General features: G+C 39.6%; 2 protein-coding genes across 6 annotated transcripts in view; one reads left to right on the top strand and one right to left on the bottom strand.

Moving 5' to 3' along the window:
- The window catches only part of STN1 (STN1 subunit of CST complex), a 46,007-nt gene extending 35,097 nt beyond the window's left edge, over window positions 1-10,910 (bottom strand). For both annotated transcript variants that reach the window (XM_064431219.1, XM_064431217.1), the window contains exon 1: window positions 10,769-10,910. The gene's annotated coding sequence lies outside the window, so the exon portion shown is untranslated. The remainder of the gene's footprint in view (window positions 1-10,768) is intronic.
- A 110-nt stretch (window positions 10,911-11,020) lies between these two features.
- SLK (STE20 like kinase) overlaps window positions 11,021-27,739 on the top strand; it is a 49,375-nt gene continuing 32,656 nt past the window's right edge. For 2 of the 4 annotated variants that reach the window (XM_064431220.1, XM_064431222.1), the window contains exon 1: window positions 11,022-11,774. In XM_064431220.1, the coding sequence (XP_064287290.1) occupies window positions 11,625-11,774 (150 nt within the window). In that variant the 5' untranslated portion in view covers window positions 11,022-11,624. Of the gene's footprint in view, window positions 11,775-27,739 lie in introns of all 4 variants that reach the window. The other 2 variants (XM_064431221.1, XM_064431223.1) reach the window with 2 other exon arrangements.

A 27,739-nucleotide genomic window follows, 5' to 3' on the forward strand; every position in this document is an offset into this window, starting at 1 on the left:
TATTTGAGGCCAAAAGCTTGTGGTCAGTAGGAAAGAAAGGATGTTTAGTGTCTCCTGGATGTACAGCTTGTCCCCAACAGTGCTAGTACCAGCCCATTCTTCTCAGCAGCTGTCTGCTCCTAAAGCAAAGCAAGACTGTTTCCAAAGTATCTATGCAGTGAGTTTCCAAGCTTGTTTCAGGCAGATTGAAGTATTAAAAAACATAATTCCTATAAGGCTGACAAAACTCTTCCAATCATTTATCTTTTGATATATAATAGTATCTTCCCGTAACTTTTTCCTAAGTTGGCACAGGAAGCCTCTCCATCCCGGGGTTAATTAATGAGTCATCCTGGCAAAAGTGGAACTTTCCATTATGCTACAAGTGTTTTCAGCTCTTAACTGGTACCATTGGTGATATGCTATCAGCAAGGGAGATAAGAGCTGCCCTGTACAATGAAGAGCCAAGGGGCAAATAGGGGCATTGTGGAGATGCACAACGTTATAATCAATGAAGACCCAGACAGCAAACAATAGACAATTCTGAACAGATACTATCTAATTAATGTTTAAGGATTAAACTGGCTTTGCTGGGAGACGGTGATCAGGCTTAGCAATATAAACAACACAGAGTCCTAGCAAAAGGTCATTCCTTTCTGCATTTTGTTTTAAGTGCAGTGTAATGACTTCAGGGTTGCTGTAGTGCAAGGAATTCAATCATGTTACAGGAGAAAAAAGGCAACAGAAGCATCTAATCCACAATTTAATTAGACAGAAGATATCAGTATCCTATTTTTAACTGCAGAAAAAGGCTATGAAGGCATAACCAATACCAAAAGAAGAATTAAATTCTTCTTGGGAAAATAACTCTGTTTGAAGGGCAGAAATCTAAAGTTTTCATAGTAGGTATCTAGATACAAATAAACAAGAAGCCTCAATTTGAGATTATTCGAACATATTAAGATTGGGCTGTCTCTTTGCCCCACTGCTATCAATGTTAGCTTTCCTGACTCTGCTGAGAAGTCAACCATGTCTATAACCCCAGAGCTACCTTGTGAGCTCAGCAAGGTATTATCCTAGAAGGGAAAGCAAGGAAACTCAGCACCCTTCCCAACCATGCCACCCCTGCAAACCCATTTTCTTTCTTCTCTCCTAAACACCCTACCTGGTAGTTTTGTCTCAAGAGCTTCCTATTTAACACCGTGTTGATTTATTCAGAATCAGCCCTGGCCAATTAATTTCTTGGCTCATATTCTTGTGCCCACCACGTACCTTTCCCAAAAAAGGTAAACAGGCTTCTTCCAATCCCAGTGTAATTGAAACCTCAAAGAAGAGTATCTGTTTTAATGTTTCTTGTTATCTTTTCTCCAAATTTGACTAACAACCAAAGCTCTTGGAAAAAATTGCCTTAGCTTGAGATTAATAATTTTGAGCCAAGCAAATGTGTCTTGCCAGTGGCTGTCTGCAACTGCTCTGCAAGTGCTGGCACACTGCTGCAAAAGCTCTTTCTCAAGTTAGCTGTGAAACAGAAACAGAGAATTTATGCACTGATACAGGCAACTTAAACATCCTACCAGGCTTTAACTCTTCTCCAAAGGCTGCCACTACCATGCCAGCACTGACAATTTACACTGGAAACAGCTCCTAAACTGTTGGAGTTGCCAACCCAGTGCATGAAAACAACTTAAAGGCACTACTGGTTTACTTGAATAAATTAGGCCAGAAACTGTGGCCATCAAAAACTGCTCCATAGGTCAGCCATTCCTGCCACAGACAAAGCAACTTGTGGAAAGTGGAACAGAGTCTACAGCTGGGTTTGGTAACACTCTCTGTCATCTGAATTGAAATCATCTGTGTCTGAGTCAACACCCTATGTGACAAATGACTATTATTCAACTCTTCATGATCAGCAGAGGCAATTCCAGCATGGTACAGTGAAACCCACCATTTTTCAGGAAATGTTTTTAATTACCTACAGCCACATACAGCACTTTCAATAAAAACCAAATAAAACCATTGTGTTGTTATACAAGTAAATCTTACTGAACTGGGAAGTCAAGCTTTTGGTTACAGTTACTGTGGAACAAAGATTCTAGACATGAAACTCACCCATAGGTTTTTAAAAAATACATAATTAAAAGAAAGTATCCAACGCAAGTAACAAGATGAACACCATCACTGAGACCAAAATGCGTTACTGAAAGACCAAAAAAAGGCTCCTGGAAAACAGCTGCTGGAAAACTATCAAACAGTAAGGTAAGGTCAGTTTGGCTCCACCTCCTACCTGGTTATTCTATTACAAGTCAAGATGGGGCAAGCACTTCCAGTCTTTCATAGTAAACCACTTTCTGCTTCTGTCATGTTAAATCCTGTCAGTTTTGATGTCACATGCTGCATGTCTTGTAGTTCTTATATGTAAGTACAAGTCCAATTCAAAGACATAGTTTCACAACAAAATTAAGAAATCTACAACTCCTCTGAACTTCCAGAAGTTTAGCACTTCCTGAAATGTTACTTGTACAAGGGTTTAACGTTTGTCTAAGCTGTTCAGATAACAATTTACCAAAAGGAAGAATTATAGATTTTTTTCTTAAAGATACTCCCTGAAATTCTAAACATTGTATGTCTTTTACTTACATTAGTTTTTATTACAATACACTTCACTGGTAAGTGAAGAGCAAGACAAGAGGCCCATCATTGCAATCTTAAACTAGTGGGGATTCTAACAATCCAGAAAGGCATAGCCCACAATGCCCATAAGGCAGGATATAGGTAGGGACAAAAAAGCTGTTTTATCAATAAACTGATATGGCTCTTTTGTAATAGTCTTCCAGTGGAGTTAATGTCTCCATGTCATAACTTGTAACGTGTTTCCCTCCCTCTGATTTTACCTTTCCACAGCACTGCCTGGAAAACCATCTGGACAGGTGCATGTGGCTGTGGAAGATCAAACAAACTGGAACCTCCAACATCCACAGTCTTGGAAGGAAGGGGGACAAAGCTTACAGCCCTAGATTGTCTCCTTTTGACACTGAATTATTTTATATGCAAGCTAAACACTGAAACAAGGTTTTGGCACTCAATTTTCCAAAAGCACGATTCTGAAAAAACTAACAGGGAAGCGTGTAACAAAATAAACAGTAGAAGCAGCTCTTACTGATCCTTGTCCTATGCATTAGATACAATTTCCCATGGATCAAGACATCTGTGTGGGAGAACATGCACTGGAACAGATTGCCCAGAGAGGATGTGGAGTCTCCCTCATGGGAGACACTGCAGAACTGGCTGGACAGAATCCTCACTAATGTGGTCTAGGGGGCTCTGCTTGAGCAGGAGGTTGGACCCTTCCAACCTTATCCATTCTGTGATTTGTAATTTACTGATACAACACAAAGGAGTTAACTAAGAGAGAAAAGAGAATAAAAAGTTAGCTTTCCTACTCTGTTGTAGCAGTGTAACATAGATTTAGTGTCACTTCCTGAATGAACATTTTCAAATTTCATAAATTTGCATAGAAGTGACAAGCATTGGTCAATAGCTTTCTGAGGCTACTGTGGCTGTGAACTCCACAAGTTTGACTCAATTTCCAGAGGAAAGCATTCCTGTCCATTTCCCTCCCTCCCCTTTCAACCAGTTTATGTATCTGGTCTAAATTAGAACAGCTACTGGAATAAGTCAGAATTTATATCAACATTCATAGCACTACAGAGCACTCCATTACAACCTGAGATTTCAAAATAATTAACCTATGACTTGGTTTTTGCCCATCTTTAAAAACTTGTTCCAAATCCCATTGAAAGGCACTAAATGGACAGAACATTATTTAGGTACCTGAAAGAAAAAACCTCCCCTGTGGCTGTAACTTCTTCCATGAATCACTGTCACAGTTAACATGATAAACTCATTACTATTTCCGACTTCTTAGTATGTAAAGAAACCAACAGCCTTTTATAAACTAATTTAAGTGTCTCCTTAATTGCATTTGAATTTGAATAAATGCCATTTCCTACCTCATGCTCTGAAAGGAAGTCACTCCTGTATACTCTATCCAGAAAAATATATTAGTGCTCAGTCAGAAGCCACAGGAATTATTTTTCATGTAAGTAATTTTATTTCCTGCTACAACTCAGTCCATACAATGTAATGGGCTTTTCTGGCTTAATCCATAAATATAGCAGTGTACTATAAAACATAATTTTGAGGATTAGCTATTAAAGATCCCTTCTGTCAAAAAATAAACATTTCAGGGCACTTGAGACAAAAAGTGCATCACATCACAATACCCTGTTCTGTCACAAGCAAGTGCTAGTGCCCAAAGTTTGCACAGACTATTGTTGGACACACAGCAGCTGCTGTTTGCCTTAACAATTGCTGTATTATTGCAGCTCCACTCACTGCTGCTGTACCAAGATGAGATGCTACAGGAAACCAAATTCTACTTTACAACAGTCAACTATTTTTTTGCCTCATTTTCTAGATAAAAAGAGAGGAACATCGCACACACAGAAATTAATACAATCATGGTTGTAAAAAAAAACCAACAAAACAACAACATTATGCAATGAAAAACTTTGCTGCTTTTTTCAATAAAATAATTTAATATTTTAAAGTCTAGCTTTACATTAATAAACAGTTGGTATCTCACATTCTGTGTTATTTCCCCTTTTTACTAGTAGACATATCTACAATATTATCCCACTGCAATGTCTCTTAATGGGATATCACTAGGAAATCAATAGTCTTTAGTGTTATCTTTTTGTCAAATTTTTCTTTATTGTGCATGTAGGAAATATTCCCTATTTCACAGAATAGTATATTTGTAATAGTAATTGTAGAAGGCATAATAAACTTTCTGGTTATGCTTACCACATAACCAGGATTGGGTCTGATGGCTGACCAGCCAGCCATTAAAAAAAAAAAATCATATTACAGAACAAGTTATATGGTCCCAAGATTCCAGAGCTGATCAGGATCACAAGAGAACACAAAAAGTCCATTCTGGAAAAAAAAAAAGGCTCCTGGGAAACACTGAAAGAAAATCAGGATTTACAGAAAGAAAAGCAGCAATACACGTGGGCTTTCTGTTCAGACACTTTTTGTGCCAGTATTGACTGAGAGCAATACTGAGATGCAAAGCTATCTTTATCCCTTAATAAATTTCTAATCCTAGCTACTATGAACTAATGCAAATTTCAAAGCCACAAACAAAAAGAGCAAATCAGCTCGTGACTGCTACGCAAGAGGAAAAAGTCTAATTACCATCTGGAGGAAAGGGAACCATTTGCAAGGCATGCTTTCAGTGATTTAACTAAAGCTTCTAATAGCTATCAGATGGAGGGGGCTCCACAAGTTTGAAATAATTTGCTTTGTGTTCAGGTACAGCTTTGATCAAATAAATCTTGTTTCAAATGAAACATAACCTCAAATTATTAAAATGGTTAGAAGGAATACAGCACTACAGGTAAGAGTAGCAGTATTTTAAAGGACATTATTATTTTAAAAAAGAGTGTTCTAGATGGACTTAGTCCTGTGTGGTTCTGTGAAAGATTGTTACAGTCATCACAATATGGAGAGAACTCTTATTAGACTAACTCCTGTATGATAAAAATGTACTATCCACCAGTGCAGCTCAGTATTTTAATATTAACTGAAAATTCCTATAAAAGGGGCTTTTTGAGTTAAATACAAACCAAAAAGCATGCAGCTTTCTTGAAAAGCTTTTTCATGAGGATATGAAGTTCTTAATTGCACTAGTCAATTAATCAAAGAGAATCAGCTATGTAAGTTTCAAGTTGTTGACGCATTCCATTAAATCTGAGATTTGCTTCTCACTCCCCTACAAAGACACATGACTATTTCTGAGTGTCAGTCCTGAAGAGAGTTTTCTTGCAGATGAACTGGAAGCAATAAGAAAAAAACCATTTTTTCACTATAGCTTCAATAAAGTCAACATGTTAAAACTTGAATGCCATGTTTCCAAGAAATATTCTTGTATTTTTTGTTGAAAATTCTGATCCTTATTCAAACTTTGATACTTAAATTATTGCTTTTTCCTCTGCCATTTAATTTCAGATAAAGCCTGTTCAATAAACCATCACACGTTTACTTGGAAACATTCAGAAAATTTGGCAATTTTTATATTTGCTCTGTCATCATTCCCAGAAGTGTTGCTGACATCAAGAGAAATGCACTCCAAGAGTTCTGCTGGCAGTGGAGTCTCCATGGGTAGGAAGAACTCCCATTATATGTTGCCAGAAAAACACCTCACACAGTCAAATACTGTGATAAAAATAAGTATTTAAAACAGGGAAGGTGAATTGCCCTGTGAAGATACATTTCCCCACTGACTGCTGAACAAATATGGCAAATTTAGATTAAATATACAGACTTTTCTGAAGCCAAAATTAGGTCAATCCTATTCCTAAACATTTTAATATTCAATGTTTTTTTACTGCAAACATCGAGTAATACCCTTATATGTTGAAGCTTCCAAATGCCACATGTTTCTATGGCAATTCTTAGATTAACTGGTCCTGCAGCAAGGCAGTAAAAAACCCAAACCTTGTAATAAATAGTAATATACCCAGGTTATTGACAGGAGCCTGAGTATGGATTCTGGCTAATGAGATATGGGCAAGCTCTTAAGTGTCCAACCTCTGGTATTATTATTTTTTCCTGTTTATATTATTTATGACTGAACTATTCCTGTTCCTCATATCATAAATGCTTATAAACTACTGAGTACAAAACTAAGTCTCTTTTTGTTCTGCATAACAGAAAGAGAAGTCTGTAAGGCACAGCTCTACCAATGGTACACTTATTAGAAAGCTTTTAGGAGTGTTGTATATGTACAGGACATGGGGTCAGGCCCAGCCAACGTGGCTCTCAGAAAGGCAGGTCCTGCTTGATCTCCTGACCAGATCATCCACCCAACAGATGAGGGAAAAGCTGTGGATGTTGTCCACCTGGAGTTCAGAAAGTCTTCAGTACTGTGTTCCACAGCATCCTCCAGGCCAGGCTGGCAGCCCACGGCCTGGCCAGGGCTCTGCTGGCTACAGAACTGATGGAGGGCCGGGCCCAGGGCGTGGTGGTGAGGGTGCCACAGGGGCTGTGCCCAGGGATCAGAGCTGGGCACAGCCTGTTTAACATCTGTATTCACAAACAACACGGAGCTGGGCAGGAGTGTTGATCTGCAGGAGCCCTCTGCAGAGGGATCTGGGCAGCTTGGATCAATGAGCTGAGGCCAGGGGTGTGAGGCTTAAGGAGGGAAGTGCCAGGTCCTGCACTCGGGTCACAACAGCCCCTTGCAGGGCTACAGGCTGGGACAGAGCAGCTGGAAAGTGGCCCAGAGGAAAAGAACCCGGGGGCACTGGTGAACAGCAGCTGACCATGAGCCAGGAATTACCCAGGTGGCCAAGAAGGCGAGTGGCATCCTGGCCTTTATCAGAAAGAGTGTGGCCACAGGACCAGGACAGTGATCAACCCCCTGCAATGGGGATCACTACAGTGATCTAGAAGCTACATTGGTGCTTAGACTGAAATGAGCCCAACAGAGCACAAAATGTTAACTTGGGGAACAGATCAGAGGAGAAATGGCAGAGCCGATGACAAAATGCCACCACACAACTGGAAAATATCAATAAAAACACGGGGTACATTGATTAAAGAAAATAGAAAGGACAGTGCTGAGTGCCAAAGGTGACAGACAGATTAAGATGGATGAAACAAGAATTACACTCCAGATTTAACCACAAACAAGCCACCTGTGACCTCAGAGCAGGTCAATGAGCTCAATCACCAGAAAGAATCTTGGAGATCAGTGAAAGCGTGGGTGGACAGAAAGTCAGACAATTTAAAAATATACCATTAAATATTTTGAAAGAACTGAAAACAGAACGTAGGACTGCAGCAAAAGGGCAATAAATCTTGTGAGGAACACATTTCAAATTAAATTTCTGAAGTGTTTACTTTCAATTAAGAGAAATTGGAGCAGTTTAAAAGAAGCAACTTAAAGAGGGAGTTAGGAACAGTGGCAAGTGTAAGTGATTGAGTCAATGAGAAAGGATGATAATATTAAGCAGCAGGAAGTATAAAGGAGATTTCTAATTCACAAAGAGATGAAAAAGATTGTCATAGAGTTTACAGTTATTTTAAGCCAGTGTATTTGATGCACAATCAAGATAGCTCTTTTACATCTTTACTTTAACATCTTCCTCTGACATTTAAAGGAAGCAATGGATTTTCAAAAAGCATTGCTTTAAATTCCTGAAGGAGAAATTTAAATATAATTCACTTTTACCTTTTTATCCTTACCATCTGGAAACATTTACAGTCGCTAAAAACTCTAGCTATCAGGAACAAAAACACACACACACCAAATCCAGGCTTCATACAGCCTCCTCCAAACCAGGAAGTCACAGCAAATTGGGAAGGATTTGCTACTAGCACTTAACCTTCACCTTATGGAGTTTATTTTCAGGATTGAGTGGCAAGCTGTAACTCCAGAGTGAAAGAATAAGGGAAAAAATGAGACGGAGTCAATAGTTTTCCTTTTCATATATCCTGGCTTTATCTTGAATTACTTGTTCAAGAGTAAGAAAGAAGGTAAAAGCAAAGCCTTATCACTAGATTAAGTGTTCCTTTCTTGTGCCAGACTTTCATCTTATATTTTCAATGTTATATGAATTAAAAGGTCTCTGGAACTCTCAGGAAGAGTCTGTTTATACAAGTCCAAAGCAGCAAACATGCATTGGTAGGATGGCACCGTTCTGTGCTGTGTGAGCTCTGCACAGCCCAACGTTTGTAACAGAGCTGGGGCAGAGATGTGTGTGAGCTCTGCACAGCCCATGTTTGTGACGCAGCTGGGGCAGAGATGTGTGTGAGCTCTGCACAGCACAAAGTTGTAACACTGAACCAGGCCCTGCTATCCCAGCCCACAACTGCCAGCTCAACTTCTCTTGTTCACATAGAACTTACCACATTTTCTTTTAGTTTTGCATTTCTTTCCAGTTATTACAAACTCTAACATCCACACATAAGCCCCTTTTCTTTAGCCTCAGGGTTCTTTGCCATTAACCCTGAGGCTAAAGAAAATATAATCCTGCCTCAATACAAGGAATTCATGCTATGGCTTTGGATTCCATTTTCTTCATCCTCTACCAACCAGTCAGTTTAAATAAACCCACAGAATTCATCCCAAAGCACTTTTCATCAAACAAAAAGCAAGTTAAAATCAAAATATTAAATTACAAATATTAATGAAAATTATTATTTAAGCCGTCATTGTATTTTAATATCCACATCAAACCTATCATCCCAAAAGAAAAATTATAGAGAAGAAAAGAAACTTAACTTTAAAAATTAAGATATGAGAAGCTAAATTGCTGCTGGTAACAGTCTCCTTATTATTGTATTTAATTCAAACTACCTGACTGAAACTTGCCTATGAAATTAATAGGTGGAGCCAGCCAGCCAGACAACAGAAAATAAAACTGATCCTTGGGATTGCAGTTGTTTCTTGTTTTTGCCCTCACACACATAAACAGTCTTGGTTTTAACACCCTCCTGAGCAGTTTTACCTTTTGTGGCAGAGCCATCAGCACAAGGAACCATAAAGCCAAATATAATTTTTGAAAACAAACGCTGACTATTACAACAAATCAATTTAGCAAGAGTACTTGAAAGGCTCTCTATTCACAGGGTGGGACTACCCGTGAAACTGATTTTATACAGTTTAAAGAAATTGACTCATGACAGAACACTGTTGTTAAATTCATAAACGCTTTGTGTCAGGGGCACCTCAATGCCTCATTATTATTACTGAATTTACACACGGACTACGCTCCTCATATAGCAAACTACTGTCACGCTAATAAAATGGTCTGGGGCATGATGCACACCAGAGGCTTGATTTCAGAAGCTCATCATGCAGCTTAAGCTAATGGCAATTGCAGGCACTCGGGTTCGTACGAGGATACGGCATTACACGATTTTCCCTGGGTGTTTGTCTCACTGTCAGATGCTCTGAGGTCTCAGCATCGCCTCAGCTGCTGCTGGATCGGCTTCCAGCCTGTCCCAGCCCAGACTCCGTCCCCAGGTCTGCTAACTGCCCCCAGTCCAGGCAGCGGGAACGCCTCTGCTTTCAAGCGAGGAAACGCCCCACATTGGGTGGCATGTACACAACACAGCGATTAAAACACAATTACACTGCAGGGTGAGGAAGGAATCACTTGTGGGAAGAGAAGGCTGTGAGATAAGGAAATTCAGGCCTGTCCCGGTGATTGAATAAGATACCGAAGATACCAAACGGGCAGCACAAGAACATCGCACCCTGCTGTGACAGAAGATGAATCAGTAGCAGGTCCAGGGACAGCACCGGACCACAAACAAAACAAAGTTTTCAAACGCCGTCTTTTGCTATCGACACTTTCCCCAGAGCCCCACAACGAAGCCCCGGCCCCCCCAGGAGGCACTACCTGCCCACGCAGCGCTCCCGGCACAAAGGGAGCCCCTCAGGGCCCGGGGCACGCAGGCAGCGCTGAGGGGAAGCTGTGCCCGCCCCGGGAGCATCGCCCTCCGCCTCAGGGCTGGGGACACCCCCGTGGGGTATCCTCCGGGACCAGAGAAAAAAGGCTCCCTCTGCCACACGCCGCTCCCGTAACGCCACGCAGCCGACTAAAGGGAAGGAGGACAGGGGGAGGGAAGAGCGCTCGATGCCAGCGCTGCCCCGAGCTCTGCGCTACGGGGGGGCGAGGGCGGCCCCTCCATCTTGAGCCCCACACCGACTTACCCGCCCGCAGCCTCCGCGCGCTCCTATTGGCTGGGGCCGCCGCGGCCGCGTCACGTGGCCAGGGCAAGCCCCGCCCCTTCCCCCGCCCGTGCCGGGCCCGAGCCGTTGGCGGGGGAGGGCCGCGCGCGTGCTGCCGGCGCGGCGCGTGCGCACGCGCCGGGGAGAAGGGGGAGCGGTGGGGGGCGCTGCTGCTGCGCGTGCGCCGGAGCGGCGGGAGGGGCGCGAGGCGGTTCCGGGAGCGCGGGAAGCGGGGCGGGAGCGCGGGGCGCACGCGCCGGCGGCGGGCGGGAGCGCGGGCGGAGGGGGCGGGGGCGCCGCCGGTGCCGCCCCGCAGGAAGCGGAGCCGCCCGGGCCCCGCTCCGCGACAGCCAGTGGCAGAGAGGCCGGCGGCGAAGCGTCATTTTCCGCCGCGGTGCCGCCCCGGGACGCCGCTCCGCGAGGACACCGGCTGGGAGCCTGGAGCGGGGCAGCCCCCGCCCCGTCCTGCGAGGCGGGACGTGACCGCTCCCCGCTGCCCGGCGCGCAGCACTGCCCCCTCCCAGCGGAGCCGCGACCCCTCCTCCGCCCGTGCCGGGGAGGCAGCCCGGCACTTGTTGCTGCCGCGATGGTGAGCGGCCCGGCCGAGTAGGGACCGCCGAGCGCGTTCGGGAGAGCAGCGCCGAGCCCGGCCCCCCCCGGTCCGGGGCATCGCGGGGTGTTGTCTCCCCGCAGCGCCCGGCGGTGACGGCGCTTCCCGGGCGGCGCCAGGACTTGTGTCTCCGCGTGGGAATCGCGCCCGGCATCACCGGCCGCGCCAGGCGGCACCGGCGGGCGCAGGGGGCACCGCCGCCCGCCCCGTCCCCCGGCTGCGGCCAAAATGTCCTTCTTCAACTTTCGTAAGATCTTCAAGCTGGGCGGCGAGAAGAAGAAGAAACAATACGAGCACGTCAAGAGGGATTTGAACCCTGAGGAGTTCTGGGAAATCATAGGAGAGCTGGGCGATGGTGCTTTCGGTAAAGTGTTCAAGGTAAGGGCGGGCAGCGCGGGCCGCTGGTGCTCTCATAGCTGAGAGGTGACTCGGAGCGCTGCCGTGCCCGCAGCGCTGCCGCGGGCTCGCTGTCTGCGGCTCCCTCCCCGCGGGATCCCCGCTGGCAGCGCCGGCCCGGCGGAGCTCGGCGGGGCCGCGGAGCGCTGCGGGGGGACGCGGCCGGAGGCAGAGCGGGGCATCCCGGCGCCTCCTGGCCACGGAGCCTCGTGAAACTAAAGATAGAAAAGATCTATTAGGTCATTGTCCCGCCTTCTGCTCCACCCTGCCCGCTGCTGGATTGCTCACTTCTCTGTGTTTTGGGGTTTTTGGGACTCGTGTGCAGTATGGCTCCCAACCTTACAAAGACCGCATTTTCTTGGATCCGAAGTTCATACTTTTTATTTTCCCCCCACCCTGTACGGAAGGAACCCGTGAACAGTAAAACTGACTCCTGTGCTTCATGTGTAGTGCACAGAGCCGGGCTGTGGTCCCTTTAATGGGCATTCTCCCATCTTGTTCCATGTGGAGTTGAATTTAACAGCTGTGTTCTCCTGCCTTTCCCTGTGTGCCGGAATCCATGTGTTGGATCGCCTAACTTCTCTCAGTTGTTTGCTCTTTAAATCTTTAAGTGTACTGGTACAAGTAGGGTTTTTAAGGATGCTTATCTAGAATTTATCAAGGCAAGTAGACTACAATGACATAGATACAACCCTGCTAGTGTTTGACAAGAGTTCAGCTTTCAGGCAAATCTTCAGCTACCTTGCCCCTTTCTAAAAGGGTTTTAATGCTCCATGTTTGGTGTACGGATAGGATGGAAAAACCATCCTGATGGATAAACATGAGAGAATTGGGAACTGACATGAATTGAAGCTCTGGAGCTGGTTCTGGAGAGTAAGAAAAAATAGCATGAGAGGATGGCATTTACAGTGTTTCTGAGAGCTAATTCGGTCAAGACACATATTTAGAGTACTGCATTTGAGAGTTTATGAAATCTGGGTACTCATGAAACTTGTGCTATTTTTGGTAGAAGTTATTTTAGGTTCTGTTGTACTGTGGTGGTATCACCTGTTTGTATATTTGAGCAGAAGTGCCACAGTACAGTCAGAATGTTAGGTGGGGTCATTTCACCCAAGGAATTTGTGTCAATGTTCTATATTAAGAACATCTAGTTTATTTACATGCTGGTGTAGTACACAGTCTAGATGGTGGTTCTTATGTCATTTTTGAAGATTAGAATTCTGGGGTTTTTTTTCCTTAAATGACTGTGAATATATCTGAAGTTGCTCTATCATAAAGCCTGCTCACCATAAAAACATAACATCTTTAACAGCACTTGCAGAGTATTAAAGTTTTAATTTGAGCTTCATAGTGGAGTTTTGATTCCAATTTTTTGAATATATGCCTCAGATATAACACTAAATGTGTTTTCCTCTTCCCCCACGTGCACTTCCCCTCCCATCCTCAGACTTCTTCTCACCTCACCTGTAGGCATGTCTGTATTAGCAATAGTAGTTGAGGAAGGTGTCTGAGCAAGGCAGCTGGTAAAATCTGCATTTTGGTGTACTCTGTACACAAACAGGAGAATGTTTGCCACTTGGATGTCATTTTTCACTTTGAGATTTATTTCTGACTGAAATAACAGAGTTCACCGTTGAAATTGATCGTAGGCAGAATTACAGATGTGGTTACTCTGGTTAACTTGTTGAAGTTTGCCCTTATGAGAATTAACAGGCGGTATTCTTGGAAAAAAAATTCCCATTTTAAGAAAAGTGGTAGGTTACAGCATGTGTTCATCAGCATTCTTTTTGTTTCCATCTAGTTTGAGAAGGAGGCTTACACACAGATACAAACTGTACTTGTGTTCCTGCACACGGGTGTGCTGCCCAAGAAACAGTGTGGAAAGCAGGAAAGGTGTGTAAGGTTGTTCTTCCATGGATATACACCTCAAATGAGAAGCTGAAGGAATAGACATTCAATTCCTTCTCAAATTTTGAATTCAAAACTGTAAGCCAGAACAAAGCTCTCAAGAATGCTTGAAGACTCTGTCTTTAGGTAATGGAAGTGTGGGGGTTGGGGTTTTCATTTTGTGTAATGGATTTTGTTTTATTTGCCAACGCCCCCATCACCCTAGTGTCAGTTACATTTGCCAAAAGTACATTTGCCTTTGTTTAAGATCTTAGGATCTGTGTGTGACAGTGTTTTGGCAGATGCATGTCAATTGCCATATAAATAAGTCTTTGTATACTTTGAATTTCTAAAAAGTAGGTTAGATTGGTCGCATGCTATGATTTCCCATAGAGGGGTAATTAGTGTAGTTGTGTAACTGATCTTCTGAACAAAGTGTCAAATATTTAAGTAAAAAGTCAAAACCAACGCCAAATGATTCTGACAGTACTGTGAAGCCTCCCTGATTAAATTATTTACTTTAAAATGCTGTCCAGTGATAATTCATTTTGTGTACAGAAGTCTTAAGGTCATTCAAAACTTGTGATTCATTCTCCTTTGCAATCAAGTACAAGGATCTTGCTTATTGTTTTAATACCTTAGCCAAATTTCTAGAAGAGCTTATTTCCTTTGAAGCTGTTTGTTGCAGCATTCTAAGGGTCTTTGAGTTCTGACAATTCATGTATTTGTATTCACGAACTTCTAAGTAATGTTTAGAAATACTCTGTTTCAACTGCTGTTGCAAGTCTCTTGTGATCAGAGGAGCTCTGTAATTGCAGATTACTGATGGCAAAGGTTTATAGCCATGTAGGACTTTTTATTCTGATCCTTTTCAGGCTCTTCAAAGAGGCCACTTTTAGGCCGTTTTCTTTTTGCTCTTGGCTAATGAATAATGGTGTGGATTTCTGCCCTTTCACAATTTATAGATCCTTGCAGTACTTCAGTGTCAGGTGATGGCCCTTGAAGAGAATTTCGAGTTTCCTGATGAGAGATTTTTTTTTTCCAATCTCTTTTATGTGCTCTTCATGGATTATTTAGAATTACTGAGTGGACTGATAGAGTTCTGATGGACACTGGAGGCTGATTTCAACTTTGAAATTTGGCAGTCAGACACAAAAAACTTCTATAACAAAAGAGGGACAGTTTGAAACTGCTCTTGATTTGATTAGGTTAAGTGCCCTGAAAAAAACATGGGCTCTTATTGTAATTACAATCAGTTTGCTTCAGCAAGTAGTTACATTATTATATCACATTGCTGTTTTGTGTGTTCTAGTGCCCTATTGTGTCAAATCTCAATGCTGTGCACATTGTAAACATTGCTTTAAGGTAGATCAGTGTCTTCATGACTTTCATCAGCTTTAAACTATTTTCTGAATTCCCAGAAGTAAATATTCAGATGATGTGAAAACAGACCTTTCAAATGCCTGATGTGTAGTATGGCTCTTTCTTGCTACAGATATCTGCATTTTCATTAATGATGTTTATTTTCCTCAGTTAACCTTTTGAATTAAATAAAGTCTTGGGCCTATACTTCACTAAAATTTGCCAGCCTCTTTTGGCAGTAAGAACATTGTACACTGACATACAAGATTTACATTGCAGAAAGGCATTTTCATAGTGCCTAGTTGTTGTCATCTCTCAGCCCTTTACTAGAGAATACTCCTCCAAGAAATTAATGTACTTTTGGCCATGATATGATTATTCTGGGTACCATCTGTACAAATATAATAATTTAAGTCTACTGTGGGAACAGATTCTATAGAGGTAAAACATATGTGGCACTATACGACAGAGTCTCTCTATATGGTATGTGTATATAGAGATAGTATATAGTATATATATATTTTTAATTCTTATTAGGGAATTCTTTGGACTTGTCTGCCTTAGAATTTCATTCAGTCTTCTTTGTTTGAACTGGAGTGTTCTGCCCCTTTACAATATCTCATTCATGACACTAAATCCAAAATGTTGGAAGCATTGTGTATACAAAGTTGTCATAGGAGTTCAGAAAATAAAATGAAAACTTCATATGAAGTTACTAGCACAAGTTTTCCAGCTCTGAGCAATTAACTGGTGCTTGGCTTAAAAAAATCAGTTTTTCTTTAGGTTGACAGAAGAAATTTTGTGCGAGCTGATAACCCTAATCATGGTGAACAGCATTACCCAATTGCATTATCTTCTGAAAATTGTAACTGCATTAAGTGTTCATATTTACTTCTGTTGGCAGTAGTGGCCAGTACCAGCTCATCTCTGGCTGGGCCTAGTGGACTTTTGGCAACAGTGTTTCTTCAAGTCAAATAATCCAATGGTGTTGCTTCATTTAAGTTTTTATCTGTATGTGAAACCATTTTATCTATAATGTACCTATATGACTTACAGGACAGGACAGCTTGATTTTGCCTTAATGTCTTCTAGAGCAGGTAGAAACAAATAGAATTTTTAAGTAGTTATTAAATAAGACTGGACCAATTATATAATTTAATGAATATGTGTTCTTAATTCCTTTTAATATTTAAATATGAACTGACTGCTGGTAGCTGTTGAGAAGTACTTTTTTGTGTACCACTAGCATAATAACTTATTTTCTAATCCTAGAAAATGTATTAATTAATCTGACCTATAAACAAATCAAGGACAGAGCAGTGAGAATTCATACTTTCTCATTTCTTTGGTCTTACAGCACATTGTTCTAAATTCCTGCAGCTGGATATTTCAATTTGAAGTTACCCAGATGATAGTAGTGTATCATGCTGTTCCTAGGGTGGATATCTTTTACATCGGTAACCTAACAATCCCAGGAACAGATTTTGACCACTTATTTAATATCTAAGCTTGAAGCACAGATAGGCTCTGTTTTTTCTACTCTTTATCTTTTTACTTATGTGGTGTCATTAGTTCCACTAATTCTTTAGAAGAATTTGGTAGAGCTGTTGAAACTTTGCAGACATTCCTTTATGAATGATGTTGTTCCCTCTGGAAGGATGTTACTTGAGTTTATCTGAAGTCCTACATGTTTGGTACTAGTTGGAAGATAAACTCAGATTTGAAAGTTTCCAGTCAAACATGGTGTTTCACAAAGGAGTTTCATGTGACTCTGCCATGAGCCCAGACCTGGAAAGAAATAGCAGGTGAAAATGTTCTAAATTGAATTTCAATACAGAAGAATGAATCAGTGGTGCAGAACTCTTGGCAATTTTGATTAAAATTGTTTGCTGTACTAAATATGTTTTCTTCTAATTTATTTTCATTCCTAATTGACTATATAAGTTGACCTCTCATTAAACTGGAGCAGTAGAATGGTGCAGATGCCCTCAGGAGATCTGAATTAATAATATGCTCTAAAGTGCTGTGTTGCTTTGTTTAGCCATTGAGGCATTAGCAGATAGAGGAGATATGAGAGTTGATTTACTCTCAAGAGAGGAATGTATAAGGTGCCAATATGACATTTTAAATATTTAGTCTAAGTAAAATGGAACTAAACTTTACTTAAAGCTTGCTATGAACAGTGATCTCTGTAAAAGTAGCCTGAGTCCTGTAGGACTGCTGTGAATGATGAAAAAAGATGCATGACAATTCATAGAAGACAAATGATTGCAATCTTGCTGATCAGCTTGGTGCCATGCCCTACAATGCTATCTTTCTTTTCACACTATTGCAGTTTTAGCCTGATTAGAAGATATCAGATAAGGAAAAGGCAGTATCACTGTTTTAAACTCTGGGAAATCTGTCAAAAAGAAAGCTTTACAGAGCTCTCTACACCTATTGTCACTCCAGTAAGTTTTCTGAGGAAATGGTAGTGTCAGAAAAGTCATCTCTAAATTTTAGACTGAGATAACTTTCTTGACTGAAATGGTTACTTGTTATTTACTTTTCCTTTTTCTCTGTAGCAAGGAAATATTCAAAAGGAGCAGAGCACGTGTCTCTTGCTTTTTTGGACATATTTGCATCACTTGGCTTGAAATCAGCATCACAATACTTATGAGTAATGTATTGTCTGTCTGTTGCATTTGGAACTAAAGCTGCAGACAATTTGTGGAGGATAATTATAGAATGCTTATGATCAGTTCTTGGTAAGGTAGTCATCTTTTCCAAGGTGTGAGCATAGTTATGTAAACTGTTTAAAACTGTTAAGTAAATAGGAACTCATTATTTGATTTTATTCATGTTTATTAAGTTCCCTTTTGTTTTTTTCATGTCATCTGATATATCATATTTCTTAGCTAACTGTTTGTGTAACTGTTTGGATTGTGGTTTCTTGTCTGGAAAGTAAAACTTCAGATTTCAGCCATAAGCTAAATGTGACTGTTTCCAGTCAAATAGATTGCAGAATGAAGCTTCTTTAGGCTGTTCTGACTTAGTGAAATAATTCTTCTGTCTTAAGTCACATGCAGTCCTTTTAATTAAATGATTCTGCTCTGGGTTTTGGGTTTTTTTAAAAGTATTTGGGGTTTGTTACTGGTTTTATAGAGAATGTGGTTAAACCTTTAATGATTGGCAGGGTCCTCCAGAGCTATGAGCCCTCAAGTAGTAACGCAGGTGTTACAGTGTTGCAAAGCAATAGTTGAAAGGTTTCTGTTGCTAGTGACTCAAATTATAGTTTTGACCACCCTGTAAACAGTATTTTAGAAATAATTTGTTGGGTTTGTATTTGCAAATATCCCAATCCCCAGTCTGAGATTTCTTTTAATTTGAGTTTGTCATTGTTTAAATTGAACACGTTTTTGAATTCCATGTTTCATGGGCCATGACCCACGTTTTGAGAATCTCCTAAGACTCCAAACATCATTTTCCTTCAGTGGCAGTTGCGTCTGTGTTCAAGAGGAGTCTGTAATTAAACTCTCTGATTTGAGATTTTAAATACATTCCTTGAGACCCTGGTGGCTGATGTGTCATTTATAAATACTTTTTCAGTCTTTGCTTCTTTGTGCTTCCCCAATAACCTTTAATTATATTCAGATTATACACAGAGTTGACAAATTCATAGTGTCTCACCTCTTTTGGCTATTGTTTTATTTTACAGTAGTTGCCAAATTAGTCAACTACAATGCTTGTGCTCTCTTTTCTTCTGATACTGTTTGGATTGTTCCAGTTTTCTATCTTTAGTGATGGAAAAGTCATGAAATTTACAGTTAGAAAACAAAGCAGATGGAATTAACAGCACTGAAAGCAGATTGATGTAATAGCACAGAGTAAAAGAAGTGATGTTTTATAATTTTTCTCCAAAACCATATAAAATATACCTTCTAGTTCATATTTAATGACTTTATAGCATGATTACAGTATGGAATGCTTGAAAGAAATTTTAAGTCTCAGATACATCTCAAATGTGTCATGTGGAAATACAGTTTCTCCACTCACAAATGGAAAGGAATTTTTATTAGAGAGAAAGAAGACTCAGTATTTGTGCAATATGTTTGAAGGATGTCAGGCAATAAAAATTGTCTAATATTCAATGAAAGCTAGTAGGCTACCTGAAACCACTTTGTAATGGTATTCATACTTCAACAGAAAATGAAGGCTTTACTGGAAATGTTAATTTCTATTGGCATTTCAGATTTTATTTTGAATATGCTCCACATACATGGCACAAACCAATTGAAGTATATGCAGCAGAAGATTTACCTGAAGCAAAAAAAATTGCTATTAAACGTTAATGTAAGATTTTTTTAATATTTAATTCACCTGCTTAAACTACCATACTTGGTTTTAGGAGGATATGGTGTTTCTTGAAGTTTTCAATGTATGTAAATGCAAGTTAAAGTTATAGATTTGTCCCTGGTGGTGGTGTTGTTTGTTTTAAAACTATTTTGGATTAAGATTGGATTTTTCAGTATTTTGTGGGATTGCATGTGTGTTTGTAGAGAGGTTAATGTAAAGCAGCTAAGCATGAATTATAAATTGGAAGCTGAGTGAGACAAGAAGTATTTCCTCTCTGCCTTACATGTTTATATTTTTTAGCCATTTTCTAATTAGGTGATTGCCTATAGCCTAGAGCAAGAAATTGCTCAAACAGAGACTCATGCTTGGATCAAGTTCCACATAAAAAGTAGCTGTAAGAATATTCTGACTACCTGAGGCATGCTGGTCTATGATATGATTTTCAAATTTTACTTAACTTTTTGTGGAGAAGAACATGAAGAAGTGAAAAGTAAAGACCATACTGCAATAGTCAAATCAATTTATTGATTAGTGTTTAAAATTTGCTTAATCTCTTGTTACTACAGAGGACTGACTGTTACCTTCCAGTGTCCATCCTGAAAATTTGTCTGTTTCAGAAAATTTGAAAACAAAGGATGCCATCGTGAATAAACAAACTTTATTATTTTCAGGATGATTTTTTCTAAAGCTGCAATAATGGAGTTATTTAAAATGAATGGGTGAACAGCAAGTAAAGTTTTTTTTTGTGGGGGAACCATTACCCCAGAACTGAAATTGTGCCTTACATGACAGTTGGGTTACTTGGTATGGAAGCAATGGTGAATCCTCATCCTAAGGCAGAACAGAGTTTTAATCCATCTAATTTAGTAATGAGCTGGGATAAACTGTCCCTTTGCTTTCTTTGTATCTCCTTGAATGGCCTTTTGGGTCTGAGACTTCCTTGTTTAAGGAGGACTTTAAGGAACTGGGTTTTGTCTCTAGAAATGTTTAGTCATAGCTGTGATTCAGAAAGTGTTCTGAGGAAAGTTACTGTAACTCTGTCAGTGATAGTGTAATAACTTGGCAAGACTTTTTATACAGGGTTATTATTTCTTTATCTCCTAGGTAATGGTTCTCCTGAAACAGATTTATGCTGTAAAACCAAAGGTTTTCTCTAACATAATTACACTGTGCATTATAGAAGAAAACTTCTAAACTGTATTTCTAAATAATATTTTACCAGGAAAAGAGTTAATGCCTTTGTAATCAAAAGGCAGTAAAACAATAATGGAGAAATGTTAATTGAGTGCCTCAGCAAAAATTAAAATGGTGTAGTTAACCCTCACCTCCTTCACAACCATTGTCTCAATCAGGATTTATTCAATTCATATGCTGCCTTTTTTGATTTTGTAAAGTTCAGTCATGTTCCTGCCCCACCTTGAGCTTTTCCTGTTTGAGGCTCAACCTTTTTAGTCTGCTTACTAGAAGACAACTGCTTGACCCTTTAGTAATTTTGATTGTCCTTCTCATTCTCTTACTTGTTTAACTTCTGTGGATGCCACAAGTTGTTCAGTTCACCATTCAGGCAAAAATTCTCTGGTTTTTATTGCTGGATAGTCAAGGGTCAGAAGCTCAGGTCTGTGCAGCTACAGCACACCATGAGCTGTGCTCATCATGGGGAAATACAGTCAGAATAGTTTGAACAGGAATTATCCCCAAAACAAACTCAAATCATCCCAGTAATGTGGGGAAGTGGATACTCTCAGAGTTAAGCCAAGCTTTTTTAGTCTTTCACTCTTTCCAGCTAGTTTTTGCTATTAGTGGAGATGTAATAACCAAATTTAAAAGTAACCTGTTTGCTATTTTTCATCTCTGTGGGAAGGAAAGTGTGAAAACTTAAAAATCACCATTTAAACAATACTGACAAGTGTTTCCTGTTGACAGGGATAGCTGGGGTACCTGGCAATGTCTCCTTTGCTCTTGGCTGCAGCTCGAATTTCAGACTGCCTCTTGGAAGCAAATATTGGTGTTCTGGCCAGCTTAAGAACCCAGTAAGCTGGTTGTTGATTTTTGTGTTGCATTTGAATAAAAACAAACAACAAGCCCACACACTAGCCTTAGCACTTAAAAGTAAAATATAAAAAGGAGCTCATGTACAGGCTTGTTTTCCTCTACTATTTGTGCTGTTTGTTTCAGTGTTTATTGATGCTGTTGTAAATTTGTGGCCTTTAGTGGCCTGACCAATATAAAGATGATTATTTTGAGTCCCTAAAAAGCACTAAAACAGTGTGGAACTGTGATATTTACTAAGTGAAACAGTCAACAGCACATTGCTGCCCAAAGTAATGCATTTTAGTAAGTGCAGGGGTGACACTGAAAAGATGAGTGTCAGGGTCTTACCGTGACTCTTCTCCACAACAGTTTGGGCGGCGCGGGTCGGTGCAGGGTTCTGGCAGGGCATTGTCCTTCCCACATCCTTCCTTGTGACAGGCCTGGTGCTTGCCAACCCCGTGCTGATCTGCTTCAAGAACTAAGCCACGCAAAAGCTGATTGTCCATGTAATCTTCTTGGCTGCCCAGACCAGCTCACGAGAGGGCCAGACAAGTGACGCTGCCAATGTAAGGAAAACTGACAGCACAGTGTCAGCGATGGCTTCAGTAGCTGTCAAAGGGTGGCATGTTAATATTCTGGAGTTGTTAAGGTATGTCAGATAAATGCTTTTTGTCAGGGCAAAAGGAAAAATACACTTGTTCTTGTTGTAGGAGCCATTAGCTGTTAGCAACTACTAATCAAAAGGTACTTTTGGGAAATGCTGGTGGTGTTTTTATCAGCCAGTGGTTCTGCCCCTTAGCACCACTGATGTCCATGCTAGGTGCATTTTGTTATTTAGGCATGTCTTTAACTGCAGATTGACTATAAGCCTATGATCCCAGTTTTAGTTCAGGTGGTGATTCTCTTTTCTACTTGAGGTATGCTCAATAACTGCTAGAAAAGATTGAAACATTTGTAGGACTTCTTATTTGACACTAAATCTACCTCATATGAACAAAATATAGGAACTGAATTGAATTTGAGTGGGTGAGGTGTTTTGGAGAAGGAAGAAATTTGATAATTTTCCAAAGGGAATGGCATTCTTCATTCCCTCTCACTGTACAAATATACAACAAAAATAGTCCTCTGCTTCAAAAAACTTTCAGCCTAGTAATAAATTTTTTAAAAAATCCTTAGAAAGGGAGAAGAAAAATAAAGAAATGAAGTAGTTTTCCCTTAACAAAACCTACATGTAAGAGCTGTGCAACATTACTTCTTGAGCATGTGGACAAAAAAAAGCTTCCATAATTCCATGAAAAGTAACATTGCCCCACTGTTATGAGGCAAGAGCAATGATTCCTCCTGAACATCTCCTGTGCTTAACTGTTCAGTGTTACTGGGACTCTCACCAGGTCTGTCAGAGGAAGAACAATGTTCCAACGTTATGTGGAAATCTTATATTGATACACATTTGTTAGTTGCAAATGTCTGAGTAAAGCAGTAGGCTTTCCTTTGCATATTTTGCATTGAGCTTTTCAAAGACTTGAAGAATTTGGTCTCGATTTATTTATCTGGATTTTTAAAAAATAATTTTATCAAGTTATGCAATTATTCCCATGGCCATTTGTGTTTATCAGTAGCATTCTAGGTAAATTCTGAACAAAATACACTAATCAGTAAAATGTCAAACAGCAAGTGCATAAAACGTGAGAATTTGGAAAATATCACTAGTAGCATGCTTTTAAATTAAAATTTCCATTGAGAATTGCTTATAAGTAATAGGATTTGCATTCATATGGTTTCTCAGAGTAGTCAACTTCCATAATCAGTTAGCTCTTTTAATTCAACAATTAAAAAAACCCCAACAAACCAAACAGTTAATCTGAAAGGCAGCATCAGAAAGCAGCATATTCTACTAGTGTGTTGAATATGAATGAAGTTCATTTACAGAACCCAGGGTGCTATTTTTGTGGTACTTGAATAGCCAGTTGTCAAGGAATACTAATTGTTTATTGAGAAGGTTCTTTCTCATCTCTTGATATATTGTACTTGCAGCACAAAGGTAGCCAGCTCATCTAAACTGTGTGAGGCAGCTTTTAAAATTTCATTTTGTGCTTGTGAGGTGCTGTGTAACTTTAGGGTCAGGATTTACAGCACAAGAGAAACTACTGACAAGTCATAGACTGTACTAGCATTAAATAGCATATACCAGCAGAGTGAATTTTATCATTAATAAAGTTTATTATGGTAGGACTGACTTGAAAATAACTTCTTTACATTACAGAGTGCTGAATGACACTGGCTTAAGTGTTGATTTCTTTGTTGTTGTTGCTGTCTTTGCAGTTGGTTTCTGTTAGATTGCCTTAGACATGTGTATGTAAGGAATGAATGACTCCTGCTAGAATTCTAAATTTTATTTTAAAAATATATTAATACTATAAATAGAATATTAATTAGTTCCTGTAACAATTTTATTTAAAAGTGAGAGATAATGAGAGCTTTCTTAGTTAAAACTTTGTAAAGCTACTCTACCTCTTTCTTTTACTCCTTCAGAAATAGAGGAAGTTTCACTTTAACAGACTAGCGTATGCATGAAGCAACAGAATATATGCTTTGATAGTTTTGCAAGAGCTGTTGCCAGTTTCAGTGTGGTATTCATGTATTGTCTCATTTCCTTTCCCTCTGCTACAACTGTATCTCTTTGTAAAACACTGAATCTTAAACTGCCTATATAGTTTATATTTTCCCCTTAAAACATACAGAGTATTCTGCAATTGTTGTTGTTCATTTTAGGAGGGCAAAGAATGAAAAGGGGTGATGATGCTTCATTCATCTTGTTTAATTTAATCTTCCCCCTCTGGCTATTTAGCTATGCTTATTGTGAAATTTGAATATGGCTCACATTGCAGTATCAAATTATACAGAACCTTTTCCCAAATTGGCCATATAGTTGAGCTAGTAAAATGTTTACACTTTAAATGACAGTTAAGTTAATCTGTTATAGGTCATCATTTTCTGCAATAAATACATAAAATGTCTTAGTGCAGGTCTTTTGATGCCTTCCTTCTGCTGTATGAAATAGAGAGTTTTTAATAATATTCTTTACTTTTCTGACAGCAAGTTTTTTAAACTTAATGACTATGCCACATTGCATTTCCATGACTATGTAGTTTCCCTAGTAACATGTCAGAAGGGTTGAAGAACCCTTTGTTGAAGGGTTCTTAAAGCCCAAAGAAATTGTCATTTTTCTTTATTATTTTGTTGACTTGTTGGTATCCAGTTGGGAAGGACAGAATTATCCACGCTCAAGTCAGATGCACTGTTTTTTTTCTTGTTTTGCCATAATGAATGGCTGGGCTGGGTCAGCAAACAGCTGTAGCCATCTTGTATCTGATCTGGCTAAAAAGCTCTGGGCAAAGCAGATCCCAGTTTTGATTTGTAACTTAACTCCAAGGAACTGTGGGTTGACTGAGCCACTCTATTAAAAAAAAAAAAAAGGACAAAGAAGTAAAAAAGAAGTGTACTAGATCTGTACTTGTACATCAGTGGATGTTCACTAGTCTGCAAAGTGTGAGTAAACAAAATGACTTGGTGCTACATGAAGCCAAAAGACTCTGAGGTGTCTGTGTGGAAGGCTCCAGGGAGCTTTGGCTGCTCCAGATGTCTCCCAACGCTGGCTCTGAGCTCCAGTGAACTAAAGCTCCTTACAGATGTTCATGATTAGAAGCAAGAGTATAGCAAAAACTTCCCAGATGAAGGACTTGGAAGTTTTTAAAGTCCTATGTTCAGACAAATAATAAAATTATCAAAAGCAAATAATAAAATTCTCAACCTGGCAGTGGGATAATTTTCTGATAAAACCAGTCTGTACACAGTTTCAACTCTGACTTGTTGTTTGTCTTAATTCTAGGGAACAGCTAAAGTTAGTAATTATGGTTTGATTAAAAATTATTTCTTGATAACATTGTTTCTTGGAAGCACTCCTAATTACATCATTTGGAGTAAAGGTTTGTTTATTACTGGAATAGAGTGACTTTTAAGCTGTAGTCACTAAAATAAATTGGTAAGCATTAAGCATTGTGTTGGTTGTTTTCCTAATGACACAACAACCAAATAAATAACTGTAGGGTGTTTGTAATCCAAGATGAAGATCCACTGTGTTTCTGTCTTTCTGGGAGGTTTTAAGTTGGTTTGGGGCTGTCATTGCTGCTGGATAAAACAGAGAACCTCTGCCAGCAGCTGTTAGTGTCCTCTGCAGGGAAAAGATACCAGCAAAGCAGCTTAGCACTGTGGGGATAAATCTCAATTTGTCACACCTCCCTCTTCTCAAATTTAGGATTACATTGATTGTAATGCAGTATTGTGTGTTTTAATGATGCTTTAGCAAGTAGGATGTACAGTTATAACTGAATTTAGGTAAAAAATACCACTCCTTTGCACATACACCTCTGATAGCACATAAAGCTTTAGTTACAAATGCTTTCCCAGTATTGTCAGCTGGTTTTCCCTCTTGCTTTTATGAAAGCCATCATGCAGCAAGAGAGGGGAAAATAAGATGTGATATTATAGAAGGCCATAGCTGTTTTTTTCTTGCAAGTATTTATCAATTTTTTCTTATTTTTTAGTCTGTGTTTTAAATGTATTTGCTTAAATAAGAATTATGCTGAAATCTGATATCTTCTCCTGTTAAGTTTACTGTAAAGGATTTTTTCAGTTATTTTTCACATATTTGCCAGTTCAGCTCATATACTTTTCAAAGATGAATATAAGTATTCCTTTTAATTTCAGTGGCACAAAGCATGTACAATCAGGATGGGAACTCTACTTAGCTAGTATGCAAAATACCACAGAATTAATGAGAATACTTAGTGGGAAACATGAGGTTAAACATGAAAATTATATTTCATACCACTCCCAAAAATAACTTGTGGAATCCTCAAAAACCAACTGTGGAGGAAGCAGAAGAACCACAGTAAGAACGAAGTACAAGGATAATGTTAAAAGAGTGAAGTTGTCATGGAAACAGCTCCCAAACGAGCGTAGCCACAAAGGCAGCACCAGACCACAGGATCATAAAGATGCTTCAGCAGTTGGGTTGAACCCTGGCCTCTACTTTTGTAAGAACAGCATTTGCTTGTAGGAAATAGAGGCACTTTTATCTGTATTCCTATTTCAGGGTTGTTTGGTTTGGGTTTGTTTGGTTGGTTGGTTTGGGGTTTTTTTTGTTTGTTTTTTTGGGTTTTTTCCCCCAGCATTAAACAGAGAAACTGAATTTCATTACGTTCTTTTTAAGTAGAAGAAGCTGTATAGTAGGGTAGCTGTGATACATTGTGAAGGCTGGGAAAATGTTTGGTTGATCAGCTGTAGTTCAAGGGTGTATCATCTTCTTTGGGAGATACTTCCTTTCATTATGTTTTGAATAAATCTTCTGTATCCTTAATTTCAACAAGTTTCAGCAGGTATAACTGAAGTTAGCTGTTTTTTAATTCCTTGGGCCAAGCATAACTATAATTGAACAAAAAATTGAAATTATCTCCCTTTAAAAATTATATTACTACTGCATTTTCAAACATTATGAAGACTCTTGCAAAAAACAGCTTCTTTGAAATGACTGACTCATCTTAATTTCCAGAAATTTGTGGAGGTTGCTGTCTTCTTCATTGGCCAAACTTGTGGTTTATTGTTAAAATTGTGGTTTGATATTGCAGGAGTAGCTATTTGCTCTTGAATTCAAACTGATACTTTTAATTACATTTTTAACATTTAGTGTTTGAATTAATGCTTCCTTTTATCTAAGATAGACTTCTTTTCTAAAATTCACTGATGAAAAATACATTTCGATGTTTTTGAAAAGAAATTTGAACACTTGATACCGGTCAATCATGCAGGACTTTTTTAGTTTCAAAATTTACAGGACATTGTTAAATATGTTATAGGAAACTCAGACAAAACAAAAGTCCACTGTAGTTGTTTCAGCAGGCCACACTACTTACATTTTTATTTGATAGAGCTGCTAAAATTTAAAATGAGAGCAATTTTTTTTTCTTAATTCACATGTTCTAAGAAAGATTGAAATCTCTGCTTTGTGGTAGCTCAGAGAAACAGCTCCCGCCTTTGCGTAGTACAAGGCTAGCCCTTCAGTACTGATTACCCAGGCACTGTCAGAAAATTTTTGTGGAGCTAGATCTGACAATCCTGATTTTACACAAAAGTGGAGCTTTTTGTATGGGAAAAACATCTTTTGCTGAATAAGGATGTGTGTATTTTTCCCCTTTTGACAACTTTGATGATCAATGATTGTGACTGTATGGTTTTGTTGAGAAGAATGAGTCAGAAAGGAAAAGCTTCTTAAT

This window comes from Passer domesticus, chromosome 8, assembly GCF_036417665.1.
Source record: "Passer domesticus isolate bPasDom1 chromosome 8, bPasDom1.hap1, whole genome shotgun sequence".
NCBI classification, from domain to species: domain Eukaryota; kingdom Metazoa; phylum Chordata; class Aves; order Passeriformes; family Passeridae; genus Passer; species Passer domesticus.